This window comes from Syngnathus acus, chromosome 9 (assembly GCF_901709675.1).
Source record: "Syngnathus acus chromosome 9, fSynAcu1.2, whole genome shotgun sequence".
NCBI lineage: Eukaryota > Metazoa > Chordata > Actinopteri > Syngnathiformes > Syngnathidae > Syngnathus > Syngnathus acus.
The window spans coordinates 14,949,468-14,967,218 of NC_051094.1; the positions used below are offsets into that span (position 1 = coordinate 14,949,468).

The following is a 17,751-nucleotide window of genomic DNA, read 5'->3' on the forward strand; positions in this document are numbered from 1 at the left end:
CCTCTTCATTAGCTACAATAAGATGGAAAAAACAAACAAGTAGTACCCTTATAAATATGGCACAAATGTAAAAATAAAGAATTTAAAGTAGAGTTTAACATTGCACACACCTTCACAATTTAATGTCTGCCGTCTTTGCTTTACGACTGCTGATGTCACCGCAGGCTGGCGGAGTGACCCTCCCACAGCAGCAGCAGCATAAATAGACGCAGGCTCAGCTCTCCTGCGCTCACTCAGCCAAGCTCACAAGCCAAGCAAGCCCGTCCGGCCTCTCTCGCTTTCTCTCCGCCTCAGCGCCAAACCAACCGAGAGACGAGATGTCCGCGTACGTGTCTTCAGACTGCCGCCGTGTCAGTCCTTCTGTCCACGGCAACAAGTTTGCCACGGCTCACCGCAAGAAAGCAGTGGCCAACATTTTCGACAACGTGAGCCAGGACGCCCTGACCAGACTCTTCCAGAAGACGGGCGACATGAAAGCAGAGGAGCGAGTGAGGAGCATCTTCTCCTACTCACACGATCCGGAGGAGACGGCCCGGGCGCTGATGGCTCTGAAGCAGCGGAAGAAGGACAAGTTCCTCCAGATCGCGGGTTTGCTCCGGCAAATGCTCAAACTCCGCTGACGGCACTGCTGTAGCCGCTTGTGTCTTCACTCACTCGGCTCGACTCGGAGCCGAAAACACGCAAGACTACGCTCCTGATGGGACTTGAACGCCGACTACTGTGTGTGCGGCGGCTATCCGAGGGGCGATGACGAGCTTGCACAAGGCTGCCAGCGTGGTCACGTTGCAGCGCCGGAGAGTCCCGCCATGACCGGTTGGAAGCAGATGAGATGATGGAAGCAATGAAGGACATAAAATGACTCCCCTCAAGCTTGAATTCAGCCATGCTGATGAGGCAGCAGCACACAAAGGAGGTGCTGGTGGAAAGCAACAACCATATGAGACTTGAAATGCCAGAAGAAGAACCTTTATGGATGCCTGTCCTGAACACATGCCTTCTTCCAACATGAACACTGTCACTGCTGTGGCTCCTAATTTAAATCTCAATTAGCCACTTTTTCACGAATGATGTGTCCTATTCTGTGCCCTTTTTAATAAATTGCTTTGTTTACAAAAGTAAAGCTCTGCTTGTGTGCAACCTTATTTCTGAGTTCACATGAACCACCATTTTCGACTCACGCATGAAAAAGGATCTGCTTTGTGTCATTTTAAGATACAATTGACATAAGTGCTGTGCTTCAAAGTCATTTTAATGGCCAAAAAGAGACAGGCTTACATCTACCTCTCTTCCTTAACTGTAAACATTGTAAGGAGACAAAGGCAGTAAAGTAAGGGGGTGCAGATGACAAGCCATTGTAGCACAAAGGCCACAATAAATGGCTGAATTATAATTATAGCTCAGAGAGCACAACTAAAATTGAGAGAAAATCACAAGTGTGGACAGTTTATTGTGATATTTATAAGATTAGTGACATATAACAAAATATAAGGTAAAATCTAAAGATGACTGTTGTTGTTTTGACATCAAGCTTACCATTACAAATGAAAACTGAATTAAAATAAAAAATCTGTTGGACGTTCATAAATCTATTCATAACGTCATCATTTAAATCTGAAAGTAGTCAGGTAAATGCCTGCAAACTAAACATTTCTTTCACAGCTTATTGCTAAGGTGATAATTAATGTTGAGTCATGTAACCAAGCCCAAATTTCTTTCTTCATAAAGTGCGTGGTTGGCACATTTTTGTTTTCATATTGCTCTTTGTTCTGACGAGACAAGCCCATTGGAGGGTGAATATTCTATTACTCAGAGAAGGATGTAATTATGCCTGCCTGGGTTTCCCTCAAACAGCCACGCGCTACATCAGACCGGCGAGAACCAGTTGAGATCAGGCTGGGGAGGGCGGGAGTGATTCCTCTGCGCTGTGTTTGCACTGGACTCTATTTAATCATCCCTTCTCTCTAGATAAGAACCTGTTAAAGTAGCATTACAGGCTTTAGACTTGTCCAGGCTTTGCTTCTTCACCTTCTGATTTATCCTTCTTGACAAAATCATAAATGACATTTCTATGCAGGAAGCTTTTAGTGCATTCACTCCGACCTCAGAGGTTTTTGTTGTGTTTTATAGCTTTTTCATCAATGCAAAAGGGGCATCTGTAGCAGGCTTTGCTGCTGACGCAAAGATGGTTCGAGTGGCTGCCTCCTAATCTGCTTGCTTTGGTAGTCCCTCTACCGGCTCAAACCAGTTTCTTGGTTTGTTGCACATGACGCCATTGCGCTGCTGTGTCGCTCACGTGCTGCAACATACGCTATACTGTAGGGCGCTGAAAAGAAATACAGCTCACCCTCAGAGGGGCGTCATCTGTGACAGTCTTATCTCTCTTCTGACACATAACTGTCACAGATGAGTTGCTGTGTGTTGGAATGACCTCACCAGTAAGAAAGGCCAAAGTTATACAGTGACAAATAAAAAGCAGTATATAAGCTGTATTATTGTGGCTGTGTATGTGTGTATTAAATATGTCGCCATGGCTCGGGAAATTTGTCTTAACCAAGTACTTCTATCTCAATGTATGTATAAGCTATCTCATATCAAAAGCCAACTAGTTGAGACAGATATTCACATCTCACCAGTGCTGGGCGGAGTTCCCTGTTTGTTCCAAGCGAGGCCTTATGTTTTGCATGCAGATTCATGTAGCTGTGACCAAAATGTTTGACTCAAATTTGTTTTTGTGAAATGAATTCCTTATAGAAGTTGGCACGTATTCCTCACAGTTCAGAGATACAGGGTTCGATTCCGGCTCTTGCGTGTTCTCCCCTTGCCTGTGTTGGTTTTCTCCAGGTGCTCCGGTTTCCTCCCACATTCCAAAGACATGCATGATTGACTGCTCCAAATTGTCCATAGGTGTGAATGTTTGTTTGTCTGTGTGTGCCCTGCGATTGGCTGGCAACCAGTGCAGGGTGTACCCCACCTACTGCCCAAAATCGGCTGGGATAGGCTGCAGCATATCCGTGACCCTTGCGAGGATGGGCGGTTTGGAAGATGAATGAATTCATTCTTTGTAGACCATAGTCTGTAAAGTTCATCATTTCAGTGTTCTGTACGCAATAAGTCTTCAACTGAGGTCACCGAGGCCACACTTCATGCTTTATCATCTAAGTCTGTTAACCATGTAAACTTTTTTTGCACTTTTAGCTTTCTGCTGTTTCATTTCTTTCTCCTAGCTCAAGTCGTTTTTTAATGTGCATACCCTTTTATTGCCATCCAATTGTTCAGGAAAATAAAGGTAACATTCAAGTCAATTGTCTCAGCGGTGTTGGCTACAGTGTGCCGTGCTGGACTCGGGCCCATCCTCTCCCACCCTTTTCCTGCCTTTTATCAGCCTTAGAAACAGTAAATGCTTTCATGTCAACAGACACTGTGGCAGACAGCCTTCGGACCTGGACGACTGTTAGAGGAAGAGAAAGGGTAAAGGTGTGGGCTGGGAGGGGAAAAGGCTTCAACGGAACTATGGAAACATGAAATGCCAACCAATACAAAGGTTCATATATAGCAACATTTTAGCTAAACAAGATTGAATATACTCTGAAACGGAATTGGTTGTGCCTAATAATATTAAATAATGGAACAAACTTGTGAACTATACATACTGTGCATTCAAAACAAATGTAATTCAAAATTTATGTACATGTTTTGTCCATTTCTTTTTGGTTGTGACAGGTTAAAGTTAACCTCATGTGTATTGCTAAACGTGGCTAAAGACTCGATTAAAAATTGTTTGTGCTTTTGAGAAACATGCACACGTAAGATCATATTCAATATAGCAGGGTTACAAATGTGTCTACGTCATTTTTTTTCTCTCACAAAGTCAAAATATCCAGGTTTGAACAATCAACGATTGCCGCAAGACCAGCAGTTTTTTTGTTTGTGTGTGCGTGCGTGCGTGCGTGCGTGTGTGTTTTTTGAAAAGAGGGTGACGCAGACAGGCACCAGATCAGCGATTACAGTGCAGGGAGTGGTAGACGACTTGTTTCCAGTGCCAACCGGTTCAAACCAAGATCTTATGAGGAACTAAGCATGATGTATGAACTAGTTTCGGATTAGTCAGCATTGTCGCTGGAAGCTCTCACCATAAAAGGAACTGCCATGGACATATACCGCATTGAAACTGATCCATGCTTCAGGACTTTTTAAAAGACACTAAATATATCTTCCAAACATATATCTAGATTTCACAGCATTATGGAAATAGTAAATTATTCTTTCTATTTTGATTGGATTTATTACCGAGAGCTTATAGAGTTCCGCTTAATAAGAAATGAGGCATCCTGACACATTTGATGGTAATTCTTAATTTAACAATTAATTTAACACATTCTGTTTGTAAGATTACCCAGTGTGCTGGACATCTTGGACGTTGAGCTCTGGGAGGTGGTGGTAGACTTTTTAATGGCCCCAAGCACTTTGGAGGTTAACCCCCCCCCCCCACCCTAAATAAAAATGAAATCGTGAAAGTAGTAGTAGTATATTGTTGAAAATATTTAGTTTTAGACTACATGTACTAACGTGTAAATTATGTGTGTAAATTATGTGTCAACACTGCCCATCTTCACCCTCCCTCGCTTTCCACTTCGACTGAGGTTTAAATCATTGGCTGGGATAATATGTCACTGGGAAACTATGTATCAACAACCTCTCCGTCAACGAACGTTTTTGAGGGTCCCTTGGCGATTGATTATGGGAGCCCAGATTTTGCGCTTTGGAATGCTTCTGCCCGTAAACATTCACACTTGTCATATGGACAGTTAAATATGCTCAAGCATAAAAACATTTGTGACAGTACAGACCTCATTGAATGTGCTCTTTTCTGGACTTAGACTTCCATTAATTGTCATTCAAATAAACTAAGTGTGAGGAACCAAATGTCATTACACGGCTCAAACAGAAGTAAGAAACAAAACAAAAGCCACCACCAACAATTACGACCAGCATTATTTTAAACATAATCATGATAATTATATTTTTTAAATGACTCTACTGGTCACGGGACAGCCGTGGTATGGGGTGGGGGTTTTGCATACGGACAGGGACTTTCAGGGTACAAGCCAGACTCCAAGTGATCATCATTTGCCTGTGGAGGTTTACATGCAACATACTTTCCACACTTTGATCTCCTGCATGGAATCTAGCAAATCAATGTTTGCTTCCACCATGTCCTACTCGCATGCCAGTTTTAAAAGAAGTGCTGATTAAATTGGCTGCAAAACAAGTTGGCTGTGTTCACGCCCAGAACAACACCAACCGGCTGTTTCTAAATGCAGGCCGAGCGGCGTGTTGCTGCGAAAATATTAAGGCTTGCCCATATGCACAGTTAAACCACACTGGGCAAAAATGTTGTAAACCTTCCTTTAAAACCAAACATTCCACATGTCCAAGTTGAGTCAAAGTATTTTTCTTCTCTGATCTCACATTTTAATATTTGCCAAATGATTAACCGCAGCCTTCCTTCCAACAGGACTGATCCTAATTCTGCCCTACATCTCTTCTTGCTGTGTCACACTCAGGATCCATGGTAATCCTCAAGCACTCTCCAACTTAACCCTGACTGACAATGTTGACACCACTGAAGAGCGTTTGATCATTCAAGCCAAAACGATGCCCTATTTTATCCTGCACGTGTCACTAGCTGCTGGCGGACTGACTGGACAATCCAGAGCAAAGGTCAGAGAGCTATAGTGATGTAAACTGTGTACATACAGGAAGCAGTTGAAATATTTGCAAAGATGAGTGCAGGAAAAAGAAAGGGCACTTGTCCTGCTAACGCGCCATCCAGTCTGACTCATTGTTTTTTTGTTTTTTTTTCCTCGGAGTCCAGATTCACTCTTGACGGGAAAATGATTCCACAGCGTCAAAGGATTCCTGGCATTCAGCACATTTGTTGTCTTGCTTGAAGTGTTGCGTCAGTGGTGTACTTTCTACCTAACCTCTGCCACCTGTGTGCCAGCCACAAAGGGACCAGGCCACTTTCTCCACATCCTACGCAAGACATTCCAAACACTTTTTGCATCATGGATCACACCGTGTGTCACAACAATGCTAACATGACTCGTGCCAACTGCACAATCATGCAAACAACATCACACCATAGGTAATAACATGTATTAACCTTTGAGTTTCAAAGGTTAAATCATTACGAACACCTGCTCATAATGCTTTTCAGTCCAAGAGATGTAAAAATAACTCATTAGTAGAATGAATTGAAAATAATGGTAAACAACCAAAAATTGGATCTGCACCAGCTTTCTTGATCTGGAGCTAGAGTTACTCAATTTATATTTCGAATATACCAACAACTAAAAATAGGCTTGAAGCCAAATTTAAATGAGCATTTTCTTTGTTGGTTTTTGTTTGGTTTTGTGGTTAACACATGAAAAAAAATATATCATCATTTAACAATTGAAGGCAAAAATCTTTCAAAGTGTAGGTTTGATGTGTGCGTGTCATCGCTGGTGCGTATGTTAATGTAAACAGAGCTTTGTTTCTATGTGCCCTGTGATTGGTTGCTGACCAGTTCAGGGTGTATGCTGCCTCTTTTCTCAACTAGAAACATGTTGAAAATGCTATGGTCTTTTTTTTCAGTTAATTTCAATAATACTGATACAGGTAAATTATCACAAATCTAGAGACAGATCAAACACAATTTAGAAGCAAATTGAAGCGTATAAAACAATAACATCAACTTTATTTTGTGATCTACCCCCGTGGGGACTAAGCGGTACAAAAAATGGATGGATGGATTAGCAGCAGAAAATGGACAGCACGATGGACAAGTTGTTCAGAAAGTATGCCTCACAATGCTGAGATTCAGGTTTGATTCTGGCCCGGCTCTTATTGTGTGGCATTAACTTGTTCTCCCTTCAATGACTTTCCCGAGGGTGTTTTGGCTTCCTCCTAAAAACAGGCATGCCACGTTCATTTAAAATTCAAAAGAACTGTTTTTTTGTCTCCATTATATGTTCTGGCCTTATCGGGAACTCAGCTTTGACGGAATGTGCTGAGTAAACAGACAATGAGCAAGTCTGAATCTGTCAAGTCTTCCATGAAAGTTCTGACCCCTTTGTAAGTGTGTGCGTCTGCCAGGACGGTCTGTTCTGAGTTTGTGTGAGATGAGTCCCTGGAGCTACAGCAGAGACATGTCCAGGGCTTGGTCAGGATGGGGCCCTTTCTTGTTCACTATTGTCTTGATCAATCTGTGTTTGTACGTTGTGTAAGTGTGCGTGCGGGTGTGTGTGCGTATGTGTGTTTGAGGCAGCTCTGGAGAAAGACCTTTCCTGTGTGGCGCTGGTGGTTCCTCCTGGGGCTCAGCAACCGACAGGCCTGCAGACATACTGTCGCGCCCCAGTTCCACCACAAGGCCTTACCATTGTTCTGCATGTTCACTCCCTTTGTCCTGTCTAGTTTCTATGCACACACACAGACACACACCACGCGGGTGCACACACACACACACACACACACACACACACACACACACGCACACGCGCACAAGGTAGTGCAACTTTAGATATAAATCTCAATTGCTATTTATACATACAGTCCATTATTTTGCAATTAATAAAAATGTTTGTCATATCTAGACAGGAGACTATTGTGTCAGCATGAAAAAAACACGTGAATGCTGAGTGCTAGAATGCTAGTGTTGCACACACTGCCAAAAAGTTAGACTGAATTTGGTGTGAGTAGGTAGGAATATGCCAAACTATTTCCCAGCTTTTCAATGATGTTCACGTAAAGATGAGGCAAGGAAGAGGTCAAGGAAGAGCCCATTCATTTTGAGTGTGGATCTGGATGAAGGTGACTATTTTTTCCACTTTTGATATTTTTACAAGAGTTTGAATTGTCCTTAATTTTCACTGATGCAGGTAAACAATATGAAGATAATCCATTGCCATTCCAGTTTTGTTTGTTTTCATTTATTATCTTCATGTGAAACCTTATAAACCTTTGGCAAAGTTGCGATTTTTTTATCAAATTTAATCTAGTATATTCTTTTGTAAAATTGATTTCGAGCGATTAAACTGCTGTTATCACAGTTACACTAACGTACATAAGAACCTCACCTCCAGTTCACCGAGGAAAGGTCAATAAAACAAATGATGTAATGAGCGGGTATTGGCCGTGACAACGATGCACTTTACCTGAGGGTGAAGGGGAGTATGTTTGTTGTTAACGTGCTTTCAAGCTATTCCCAAGTCCTGTATATAAAGATAAAGCAGAAGAATGTCAAAATTATAATGATCAAAGTCCTCACTTTGTTCTAGACTGACATTGTATTTTATCTGCAGGCCTATACTAAGAAGCACTGCATGGACTTCAGACCGTGAAGAGAGTTTATTATGAGACATTTGAAGAAAAAGAAGTCAGTTTTTCTTAGTACACAATGGATTTTTCAGTTTACAGTACACCTACTGTGTTTATCATTAGATATCAATATAAACGTGTTGTTTTTCATTTTCAGTGAAAGCTTTTTATCATTCTTGGTTCTCTGGATGGTTTTCTTTTGGGAATTCCAAAGAAGCAATTTTTCAAGTGGCGTATTTGTTTTAATGAGAAGAGACTGGAATGCTTTTTGAGAAATAACACTCTCACAAGTGTTGTAACTGGAAATGAATTTTTGGGGGTGGTACTTTGGCCCGTAATTACGCTCAATGCTCAAATGTCCTTAATACATTCCACTTGCCAGATAAAAGTAAAACTCATTAATTGGTCATATATCAAAGAAAATCTACTAATAGCACAAATGTCCCTTAACCCTGAAAAAAAAAAAAATAAAAAAAAAAAAAAATAAAATAAAAAAATATATATATATATACGTATATATATGTATATATATGTATATATATATACATATATATATATATAACCTAGGAATGCGGCTAATTTTCTTACACCTGACACACAATCACTTTGTAAATCGTAATGACTGAAACAAGCAAATAAACCTTTAATAAATCACAATAAACCAAAACAAAGAAACGTGCCCTTTGTTTACACTCGAGACTCCTAAAAATGTTATCCGCCGCCAAATTCATATGCACAAAACAATAGCTACCTTCCAACACATAAACCTGCCCATCACTCATCAACTGAGAAAGGAACTTGATAAAGAAAAAGGAAACTGATAAGGCTCAATTGCTCTGCACCTGATTCATATCTGAGTGGGCCCACGTCAGGCATACGGCACTGATATGGTGGAGTGGTGTGCAAGCCGTCTGCTGCAGCCGGGCCAAGATACTGTTTCTTGAATACGATCCACATTTGCCGTAAATGTGTTTTACAGATGTTCATTTCACTACTTCATGTACCATACATACGTGAGAACCAAATGACATATGTCGTTTTACTGTTGACCAGAAATTACATTAAAGACAACACTGCAGTAAAAGGTGTTTCGCAATTATCCATTTATCCATCCATCCACCTACCCGTCCATCCATCACCGGCCCCAAGATATGTACATTTTGATATTTGCACGACATTTGACAGTTAGTATGTTGTGACCCCCAGTAATAAAATTGTTTGTCTTCCTGCAAAGAAGCACTAAACTAGCTGGCAAACTAAATTGACATTTAGTAGCACTCTATTATGTATTGTATTAGTATTATACTGTGATTGTATTTACTATTTGATAAATTGTTTTATTTAGAAGACAAATTGTATGGTCTTGAATACTTTTCCAATGGAAACAACCTTGAGCAGTTTTGGCATGTCAAATAAAATAGAAAAATATAAATAAACATAAAAAAAGACCCTAATAATGAATCAAAACTAATAAATCTGAAAACAATAATATTGACAAAAATTATAGTATTATATCACGGGCGGAGCAAGAATGGGGGCATGGGGGCAGTGCCCCCCCCTTTGAAAATATGCTTGGACCTCCCAGCTGCCAGGCCAGGACTTTTTCACGCACGTTTCCGGCTGTCTCCCGAAATATAAATATAAATAATCTTTATCAGTTAATGAAGAAACATTTGGTTGTGTAAAAAATGAAAAAAAACCAAACGTTTGTTTTGAGGTCTACCTGAAATATCCTTTAACACCCACCATGCCCCCCGCACCCCCCGAGAAAAAAAAAAATCAGGGCTCCACCAGTGTGTTATAGTATATTAGTTTCAAACTATTTTGGCAAGATGCAGCTACAGTGGTGGTTTTGTGAGCTGACTTGTGGCAAACTGAGCTATCATATAAATTTCATACAGCGTGATCATGTGGCATGCCACGGGAGGGTATTATTTGTAAATCATCGAGTCTGAAATTTTGGCAGTAAAATGAGAGTGGCAGTGGGTAAAGGAGGCTACACAGAGCATAAAGTCAAATATATGTAAAAGCTCCAACAGTTAATATTTAGCTGCCCGCATGTTGTACATGAGCCCAGAACTGGTTTGGAACCAGTTCAGATTAACCTTAAGGGTCAAGTTCGAGAGAGCTGGAGAGAGTAGCACCACAAATTTATCCGGGCAGCCTGGCACCTTACAGTAAAGCCTATAAGCAGATCATCTGTCAGGCGACCACAACAGACGCACCGTTGCATGCTGTACGCTAAAACGGCAACATCCATCGAATTGACAGAATTTGTGACACAAATAATTTCTCATCTTGGCATTTAACCAATTCTTCGGAAACTCTCATAGATCACCAATTTAGAATAAATCTACAAATCTTCCCTACGTACTGCTGAAAGAGGAATTACGGTGATTCAAACCTAAGAATGAGATGAGAGTTGAAAATGACTAATCTTATTAATCTCTTCAATTATGAGACATCCATTTACCCAGGCTGTTGTTATATCACAATGCTGTCTGCCATCTTATTTGTTGTGACGTGCCAATGAGTTGAGCTTGGATTTAAGTGGCACCAATTAGAGAGGGAGAGAGGGTAATTGCATTGCCACCAAAACCTAAATTAGTAAAAATTTGGATCCAATTGATTTTGACGGTTTCACTGTTTTTCCTTCCACCCATTGGTCGCAGTTCATGTCATCAGTAATGACTTTCCAGAGGGTATATTTCCATTTTTAATGGTCTGACAGCCTATGTATCAGAATAGAGAAAATCTTTGTTTGGCAATTACGTTAACACACAAGAAATTTGTTGCCGGTAGTTTTGGGCAGTGTAGTAGCCTCCTATAGCAGCGGTCCCCAACCACCGGGCCGCGGACCGGTACCAGTCCATGGGTCATTTTAGTACCGGGCCGCACAGAAATACTTTTTTTTTTTATCGACGATCAATTAATTCAGATCAAGACGCTCGTCCCGGTCACGTAACATATATCCCCAGTCGAGCCCACAAAGCTATGGAGCAGATACTTAACGGTGAGTTTTATTTTTATGCGTTTTTTATTATAAATGTATCATTTATTTATATATTTATATAAAGGCCGGTCCGTGAAAATATTGTCTGACATGTAACCGGTCCGTAGCGCAAAAAGGTTGGGAACCGCTGTCCTATAGGATAACACAGTAGATGTGTACACAAAAAACTGGAGAGAAAATCTATACATTTAGAATATTTTCACAAATGTGCAGAGTCCAATGCTAAAATAAATTATGTGCAGTATTTCACATGATTACAAAATATTGTTTGTCTTTATTTTCTTTATTTTGATATGCATAATGAGCATGATAGTTGTTTTGAAGGCAAGTATTGTCTGTCATTGTCATCACGGATGTCACATGACACCGCTAAGAACTTTTCATAAATATTGTAAATCTCCTTTGGTGTTTTTTGACATTGTCTTTAGATAGCGATATCATAATGACAGAAGGTGACATCTTGGACTAAGCGATTACTGCTTAGGCTAATTGGAATTTGCTGGATGCAGTAATGTGGGACCATCTCGACAGCCAAAGTGCCTACCCAAAGAAAGGTTGCCATCTGGTGTTAGAACAGTTTCCCAACTTTGAGAGAGCCGGCTATCATCGTGTCGATTCATGGTTTGCTCTCTTGGTCTAATCCCAGCCTTTTCTATAATAGGCTCCAACACAATACAGTACAATACAACTTTATTTATATCGCACATTTCACAACTACAGCTTGTACCAAAGGCCTATATAATATAGAATACATGATAATGATACAACTACAGACAGTATATTAAAACACAAACAAATGTAGAGTACTAGTCTTATTTTGGGTTGAAAGCGAAGAATAAAAGTGCATCTTCAACTGTGTAACATTTAAGGGAGAGTGTTATTCTAGAGGGAAAGACCTGCAAAAGAGAAGGCTCAATCCCCTCTGAGGCTCTGCTTAGTCCCTCGGCACCTCCTGTAGCGTCAGGTCTGCGGACTTGGACACCGGGCTGGTGCGTAGGGTTGTAGTAGCTTAGAGAGCTAACGTGGTGTGAGGCTATTTAACAATTTGAAAACAAATAGAAGTATCTTGCTCCCGCTTACGAGCTCCAGTTAGAGGCGAGCGGCAGCATTTTGGAAAAAGTGGAGATGCTTGAGGGAGGACTGGCTGACTCCAAAGTAGAGGATGTAGTATAGCCAAATTGTAACGATATATTATATGTCAATAATCATCTCTATTTATTTTTGCATCTAGTATGTGTGTGTGTGGGGTGGTTGGGGGGATGGATCATTTTAGCATAATGTGGTATGTGAAATTCTTTTTAGAATTGGTTTGACCTCGTGGGAAGTGTGGGAGCTGATAGAGAACTACATTACAATTCAATACTACAATCTTTGTATGAAAAGTACAGTATCATCGAAGTTTGATTGATTGATTGATTGATTGATTGATTGATGCAACCTAATGAATTGTACAGTATTGAGTTGCCTCATTGCTGTAGAAGTAATTCATGTACTAGACACTCCACACCATCCTTATCCAATCATTTATTTGGTGTTGTTCAAAATATCGCATAGCTTCAAAAATTATGATTCAGTTTAAGAGTGTTATAAATATAATTATAATTATAAAAATATAAATTTGATTAAAACAATTTTAATAAGCACCATATGACTCCACTTAGTTACATATACGGCAAATATGAATATCATAATTGAGATTCAAAAAAAGCTTTGTTTCTAAATTTGATTGAATCAGTCACATTTCAAAAAATGTACTGGAACAACACTGTACATTTTTTTGAAATGTGACTGATTCAATCAAATTTAGAAATTTAGTGTGTTATGGAGGATATGCACATTGTCTTTATAGCTTCATGCCGTTGACGTGTGGTGTGACTGAGTATAAGAGGCAAATAGTCAGACATGTTACAATACCACCTTGACTTTTTGAGGCATTGCTGATCGATTATAGTGCATGCTTTTATTGTGGTGATCCAAAAAAAAGTTATTTAGTGGCGTGCTTCTTACAAATTCGGATGTTTCAGACAAAATTAACACATTGCAACTTTTATTATTTTACTTTAATTAAATTGTACATTTTTTATTAAAAAGAAAACACTTCTACAATCTATATTTGAAAGTCAATGAGGAAAAACCGTATTATCAATGTGTAGGTTGAACATAGGTATTTAAAATGTAATTATATTGATTAAATGGTCACTCGTGTATCATTTATTAAGAATGTGTTGACGTCCTCTGACGATCAAACCCATTCTTGTGTATTGTAAGAACATACTACCATCTAGTGGTCATTATGGATATATACATGTACAATACATTGCTGCCATGCACAGAGCTGGTCCAGTGTCTTGTATACTTTGAAATACCCAATAAAAGTGACTAAACATGGTTCCTGGATGCAACAGGGAGATGCTAATAAATCACTGTTATTGAATCAGCCATGATACATGCAGCCATTATCTTCTTGCTTTGTCAAACAATAAACAAAAGAGGACCAGGCAGCAAGGAATGGCACTTCCTTGTATCCAGATGGCAGAGCTATTTTCTGCCCATTGGAATGTAGATTATTTACATTGTGATTTATTAAGACGCCAATGCTCATTGTTTTCCAAATTAATTCCACAATTGTCATGGGTTAGCGGAACAGAGACGCAAGGGAAAAACCGAAACAAACATATGAATCATTGCTTGGGAATTCCCCTAAAAGAACAAATCTGACAACACATTTGCTATTTTTCATAGTTCCCAACAAAACAGTATTGGGAAATGGGTGGTGGTAGGGGGGCAGTATTAAGCACTTCTTTTGAAGAAGAAAGATTTGAATTATGGATACCGTAATTTTCGGACTATAAGTCGCACCGGAGTATAAGTCGCACCAGCCATAAAATGCCCAAAAAAGTGAAAAAAACCCATATATATGTATATAAGTCGCTCCTAAGTATAAGTCGCCCCCCCACCCAAACTATGAAAAAAAAACGCGACTTATAGTCCGAAAATTACGGTACATGTTAGGATTAGTTAATTAATGGACTTCATAGCAGCTCTGAGAATATGGAATTCCACCAGGGTAGTAAATAACACCAAATAGATGTTTTGGTGTCCTCGGGGCTGCTTGAGGGAGGGGGAGAACAAGAGTTTCAAAAGAGTGAAGGCTAGATTTTGACTCAGGATATGCGTTGCAACCAAGAGGTGCTGAAGGATCAAGGTTTTATTATTTGTGAAAAGATATAGTTTCGGTAAGGGGAACATATTTGTCATTTTTATGCATTTTCTGTAATTATAGTTTTTGTTCAGGCCCGTAAGGTTACAGTTGAAGTGGCTGGTGGTGTCATCTGGAAGCCCAAGAAAAAAAAAAAACAAAGCTACTGAATGGTGTCTCTTCTTGTAACCTCCAACTGAACTGGGAAATTAAAGCTACAGAAATGAACGACGTAGATGTGTCTTTCCTTTTGAGGGTGCAGCATATGCAAAAAGGACTTGGTTAAAAATGGCTGTTCCAGTATAAGCTATAGTTGTCACTGAAACCAATCTTCTATTGAACGCATACTGACTGGTGGCAAATGTCGAGGCTGAATCATTCCATAGCACTAAGTCACCCAGTAATCCTCATGAAACTCATCAGACTTCTGCCCTTACTGCTGGCATCCATTGAGAGTTATCATACAGTACCGTATTTTCCGGACTATAAGGCACACCTAAAAACCTAAAATGTTCTCAAAAGCCGACAGTGCGCCTTATAGTCCGGTGCGCATTATATATGGACTAAATTCCTAAATTTAAACTGGCCCGAAGCACTGTGTCATGAAATCAATCATAAGTGGCCCGCTGAATACTATGAATCATGAATCAAAAAGACTATGGATCATTATTTTGTGATTATAAAGTAATTTGTTGCGTCTGAAGTTGAAGTTAAAAAGATAAAATGGAAAATGATTTGATTTGGATTAAAAATCTGACATGATGCATTAATGGTGCGCCTTATAGTCCGGTGCGCCTTACATAAGGACAAAGTTTTAAAATGGGCCATTCATTGAAGGTGCGCCTTATAGTCCGGTGCGCCTTATAGTCCGGAAAATACAGTGCATGAGGGCTTCAAACCAGACAACAATAAAATAAGGACTTCAGAGACCTGTAATGTCACTATTAAGTCACAGAAACAAAGGTCAGAGAATGCAAACAGAACACCTGAAGACCAATGACTAATACTGCGCCAATGCTTGCTGTGTTAGTAATTCAAAACCACCATGTCATATACTGTAAATAGAATGTCAGTTTGTAGATTGCAGACCTCCACGAAGACTTAAGAAAAAACTAAAAAGAGTTCCATATTTTTCTGTGAAACAATAGATAGCTGTATGCACGTGCCCAGTCAGTCCAAAGAGACTCTCAGATCTGGTGGAATACATTCAGCACGTCCCAATGTGCATTGACCTACATTGTATTGCAGATTTCTCCTGAGCAGCAATAATAACTAAGCCCCTCAACGTCTTGAGTTCTTTCCCTCATTTATGATTTGGGGTTTCCCTATTTTACTTTGAGGTTTTGATCTTCGAATGAGTCCAGGCCCCGAGAGCCCCTATGCAGCCTCTTTTAGGCATACCCCGATTCCTACACACCTGATTCAAGTGATCAAAACAGGCCGACATGGGCAGCACTGGTCTAGTTGTTGCAGCAAATGTTTTAGAAATGATCTGAATAGAGATCACAGCCCAATTTGATGTGAAATCTTCACCATTTTTTTCCCTCCCGCTCACTGTGTCTTCTGTGCTTGAGCTGAGTGCCACCATCAAGATGCTTGTAATTATCTTGACAAAGCCAAATTGTTGTGGTTGTCACATTTGACATGGCCGTTTTCCCTATAATTGCTATTTGGATGCCAGCAACACCTTTGGCAATCCTGTAATTGGGGGTCGGGGAGCTGCTGTGTGTGTGCGGGCCAATCAAAGCGTTCAGCATGAGGATGAGCAGAAGCGTCAGCAGTTACACATAAACACAGACTTTAAGGGAAGACGGCAAAGCCATAATTACACTGCCCCCGACACCATGTCGCTCACATAGAGGCATATAAAACAATGTGTTGTGAAGCCTTAAGAGGAATCCATGTTTCTTAACCCAGACAGGGAGAGATTTATTTTCCCCTCCCGGCTGACAAATGACTTTAGTAATTTAACATGGCCTGTTGATATATGGCGTAGAGGATAAGGTGTTTAATGATGTACAGATTGACAATAAATGTTTTCCAGCCTGTAATGCAAATTCATTGATCAACTTAGATCTGCGAGCAACCCTAGCCATGTTGGGGGTATTGGCATGTCGGAATTTTTTGAAAGTGACAAAATAACCCCTAACACATAGATCCCTCTGCCAGGCCTGTGCGTGAAAATTTTCAGGTTTTTTTGTAGGTCTTGAGCTGTTAACATGTGTTGCTCAATTTAAATCTAGGGGAAAGGTACAACTTGAGCTGCTTTATTAAAATCTATAATAGTCTGTGTGTGGAAAGTTTCATATGTTCTCACACATCTTTAGACCCTTAAAATCAGCCACATATTTATTGACAAACAGTGCATCGCTACGGCAACAGTGCTCGACTAAATGGAAGGCTTTGTTTAAATCTTTAGAATGTCTAGAAGGAGTTCGTCAAACTATGACCTCTGTAAAAGCCCACATTTTGAAAGAAATTGAAGAACCTGAACCCTGTATAATATCCAAGGAACAGTAAGAGGAGATGAGCAAATATATAGTCTCATTTGCCCTCTGGTTTTATTGAGAGGACATCACATTTGTTGACCTCCTGCAGTGCTGCTGTCTAACCTTATTAGGCTGAGCAGGATGTAGCTCAAAGTTACAGAAGACACACATTGAAAGAGGGCATCACACACGCTCAGGGCAGAACAAAGAGATTCAAATACGTTCGAATGTATTTAAGTGGTTAATGAACTTTATGCATCAATGACTCCTACTACACGTGTGAAATTACGTGGAGAACTTGGTGTTTGCAGCATCTGCAGATCTGTCGATGTGGAGTGAGAATCTGAGAGGTGCCTTGAGGTGGCACGCATTCTCCTTGTCACTCGTCCTTTGATGATGGGAGAGGAAGTGCACGGTGGCAAATTCCCAATGGTCCCCCCTGAAATGACAACAACCAGGGGCACTGAGGGCACATCCAGTCAAGCTGGATACAGCATCATAATGGACCTCTATGAATGCTCAATATTTAATGACCTGTTTTATGAACAGAGAGCGGACATGTGGCTGAGTAGGACTCAATTAAATCAAAAGAAAAGATGGTGGATGCCAGTTCTACTTGATTCTCTTAAATGGCATATGAATGGAGCTGCACACATGCACGCACGCACGCACACGATTCATTGTATATT

General features: G+C 40.2%; 2 protein-coding genes and 1 long non-coding RNA gene across 4 annotated transcripts in view; 2 read left to right on the top strand and 1 right to left on the bottom strand.

The window, feature by feature from the left end:
• Positions 1–214: 214 nt before the first annotated feature.
• Positions 215–1,120, top strand: tcima (transcriptional and immune response regulator a). Its single transcript, XM_037259591.1, has one exon. It carries the CDS (start codon positions 318–320, stop codon positions 618–620), a length of 303 nt encoding a protein of 100 aa, XP_037115486.1. The 5' UTR covers positions 215–317; the 3' UTR covers positions 621–1,120.
• A 2,847-nt stretch (positions 1,121–3,967) lies between these two features.
• LOC119127149 lies at positions 3,968–6,269 on the top strand. The gene is made up of 3 exons (XR_005098760.1): positions 3,968–4,082; positions 5,565–5,721; positions 5,876–6,269. It is a non-coding gene; the product is annotated as an uncharacterized LOC119127149 (long non-coding RNA).
• A 267-nt stretch (positions 6,270–6,536) lies between these two features.
• Positions 6,537–17,751, bottom strand: part of zmat4a (zinc finger, matrin-type 4a) — a 69,616-nt gene continuing 58,401 nt past the window's right edge. The window contains exons 7-8 of one of the 2 annotated variants that reach the window (XM_037258899.1): positions 8,199–8,255; positions 6,537–7,461 (exon numbers count right to left, since the gene is read on the bottom strand). In XM_037258899.1, coding sequence (XP_037114794.1) covers positions 8,243–8,255 — 13 coding nt within the window. In that variant the 3' untranslated portion in view covers positions 6,537–7,461; positions 8,199–8,242. Of the gene's footprint in view, positions 7,462–8,198; positions 8,256–16,778; positions 17,502–17,751 lie in introns of those variants that run through there. The other variant, XM_037258896.1, reaches the window with a different exon arrangement.

Coding starts and splice junctions, on each gene's coding strand:
- tcima (XM_037259591.1), top strand. CDS start 318: ATGTCCGCGTACGTGTCTTCAGACTGCCGCCGTGTCAGTCCTTCTGTC.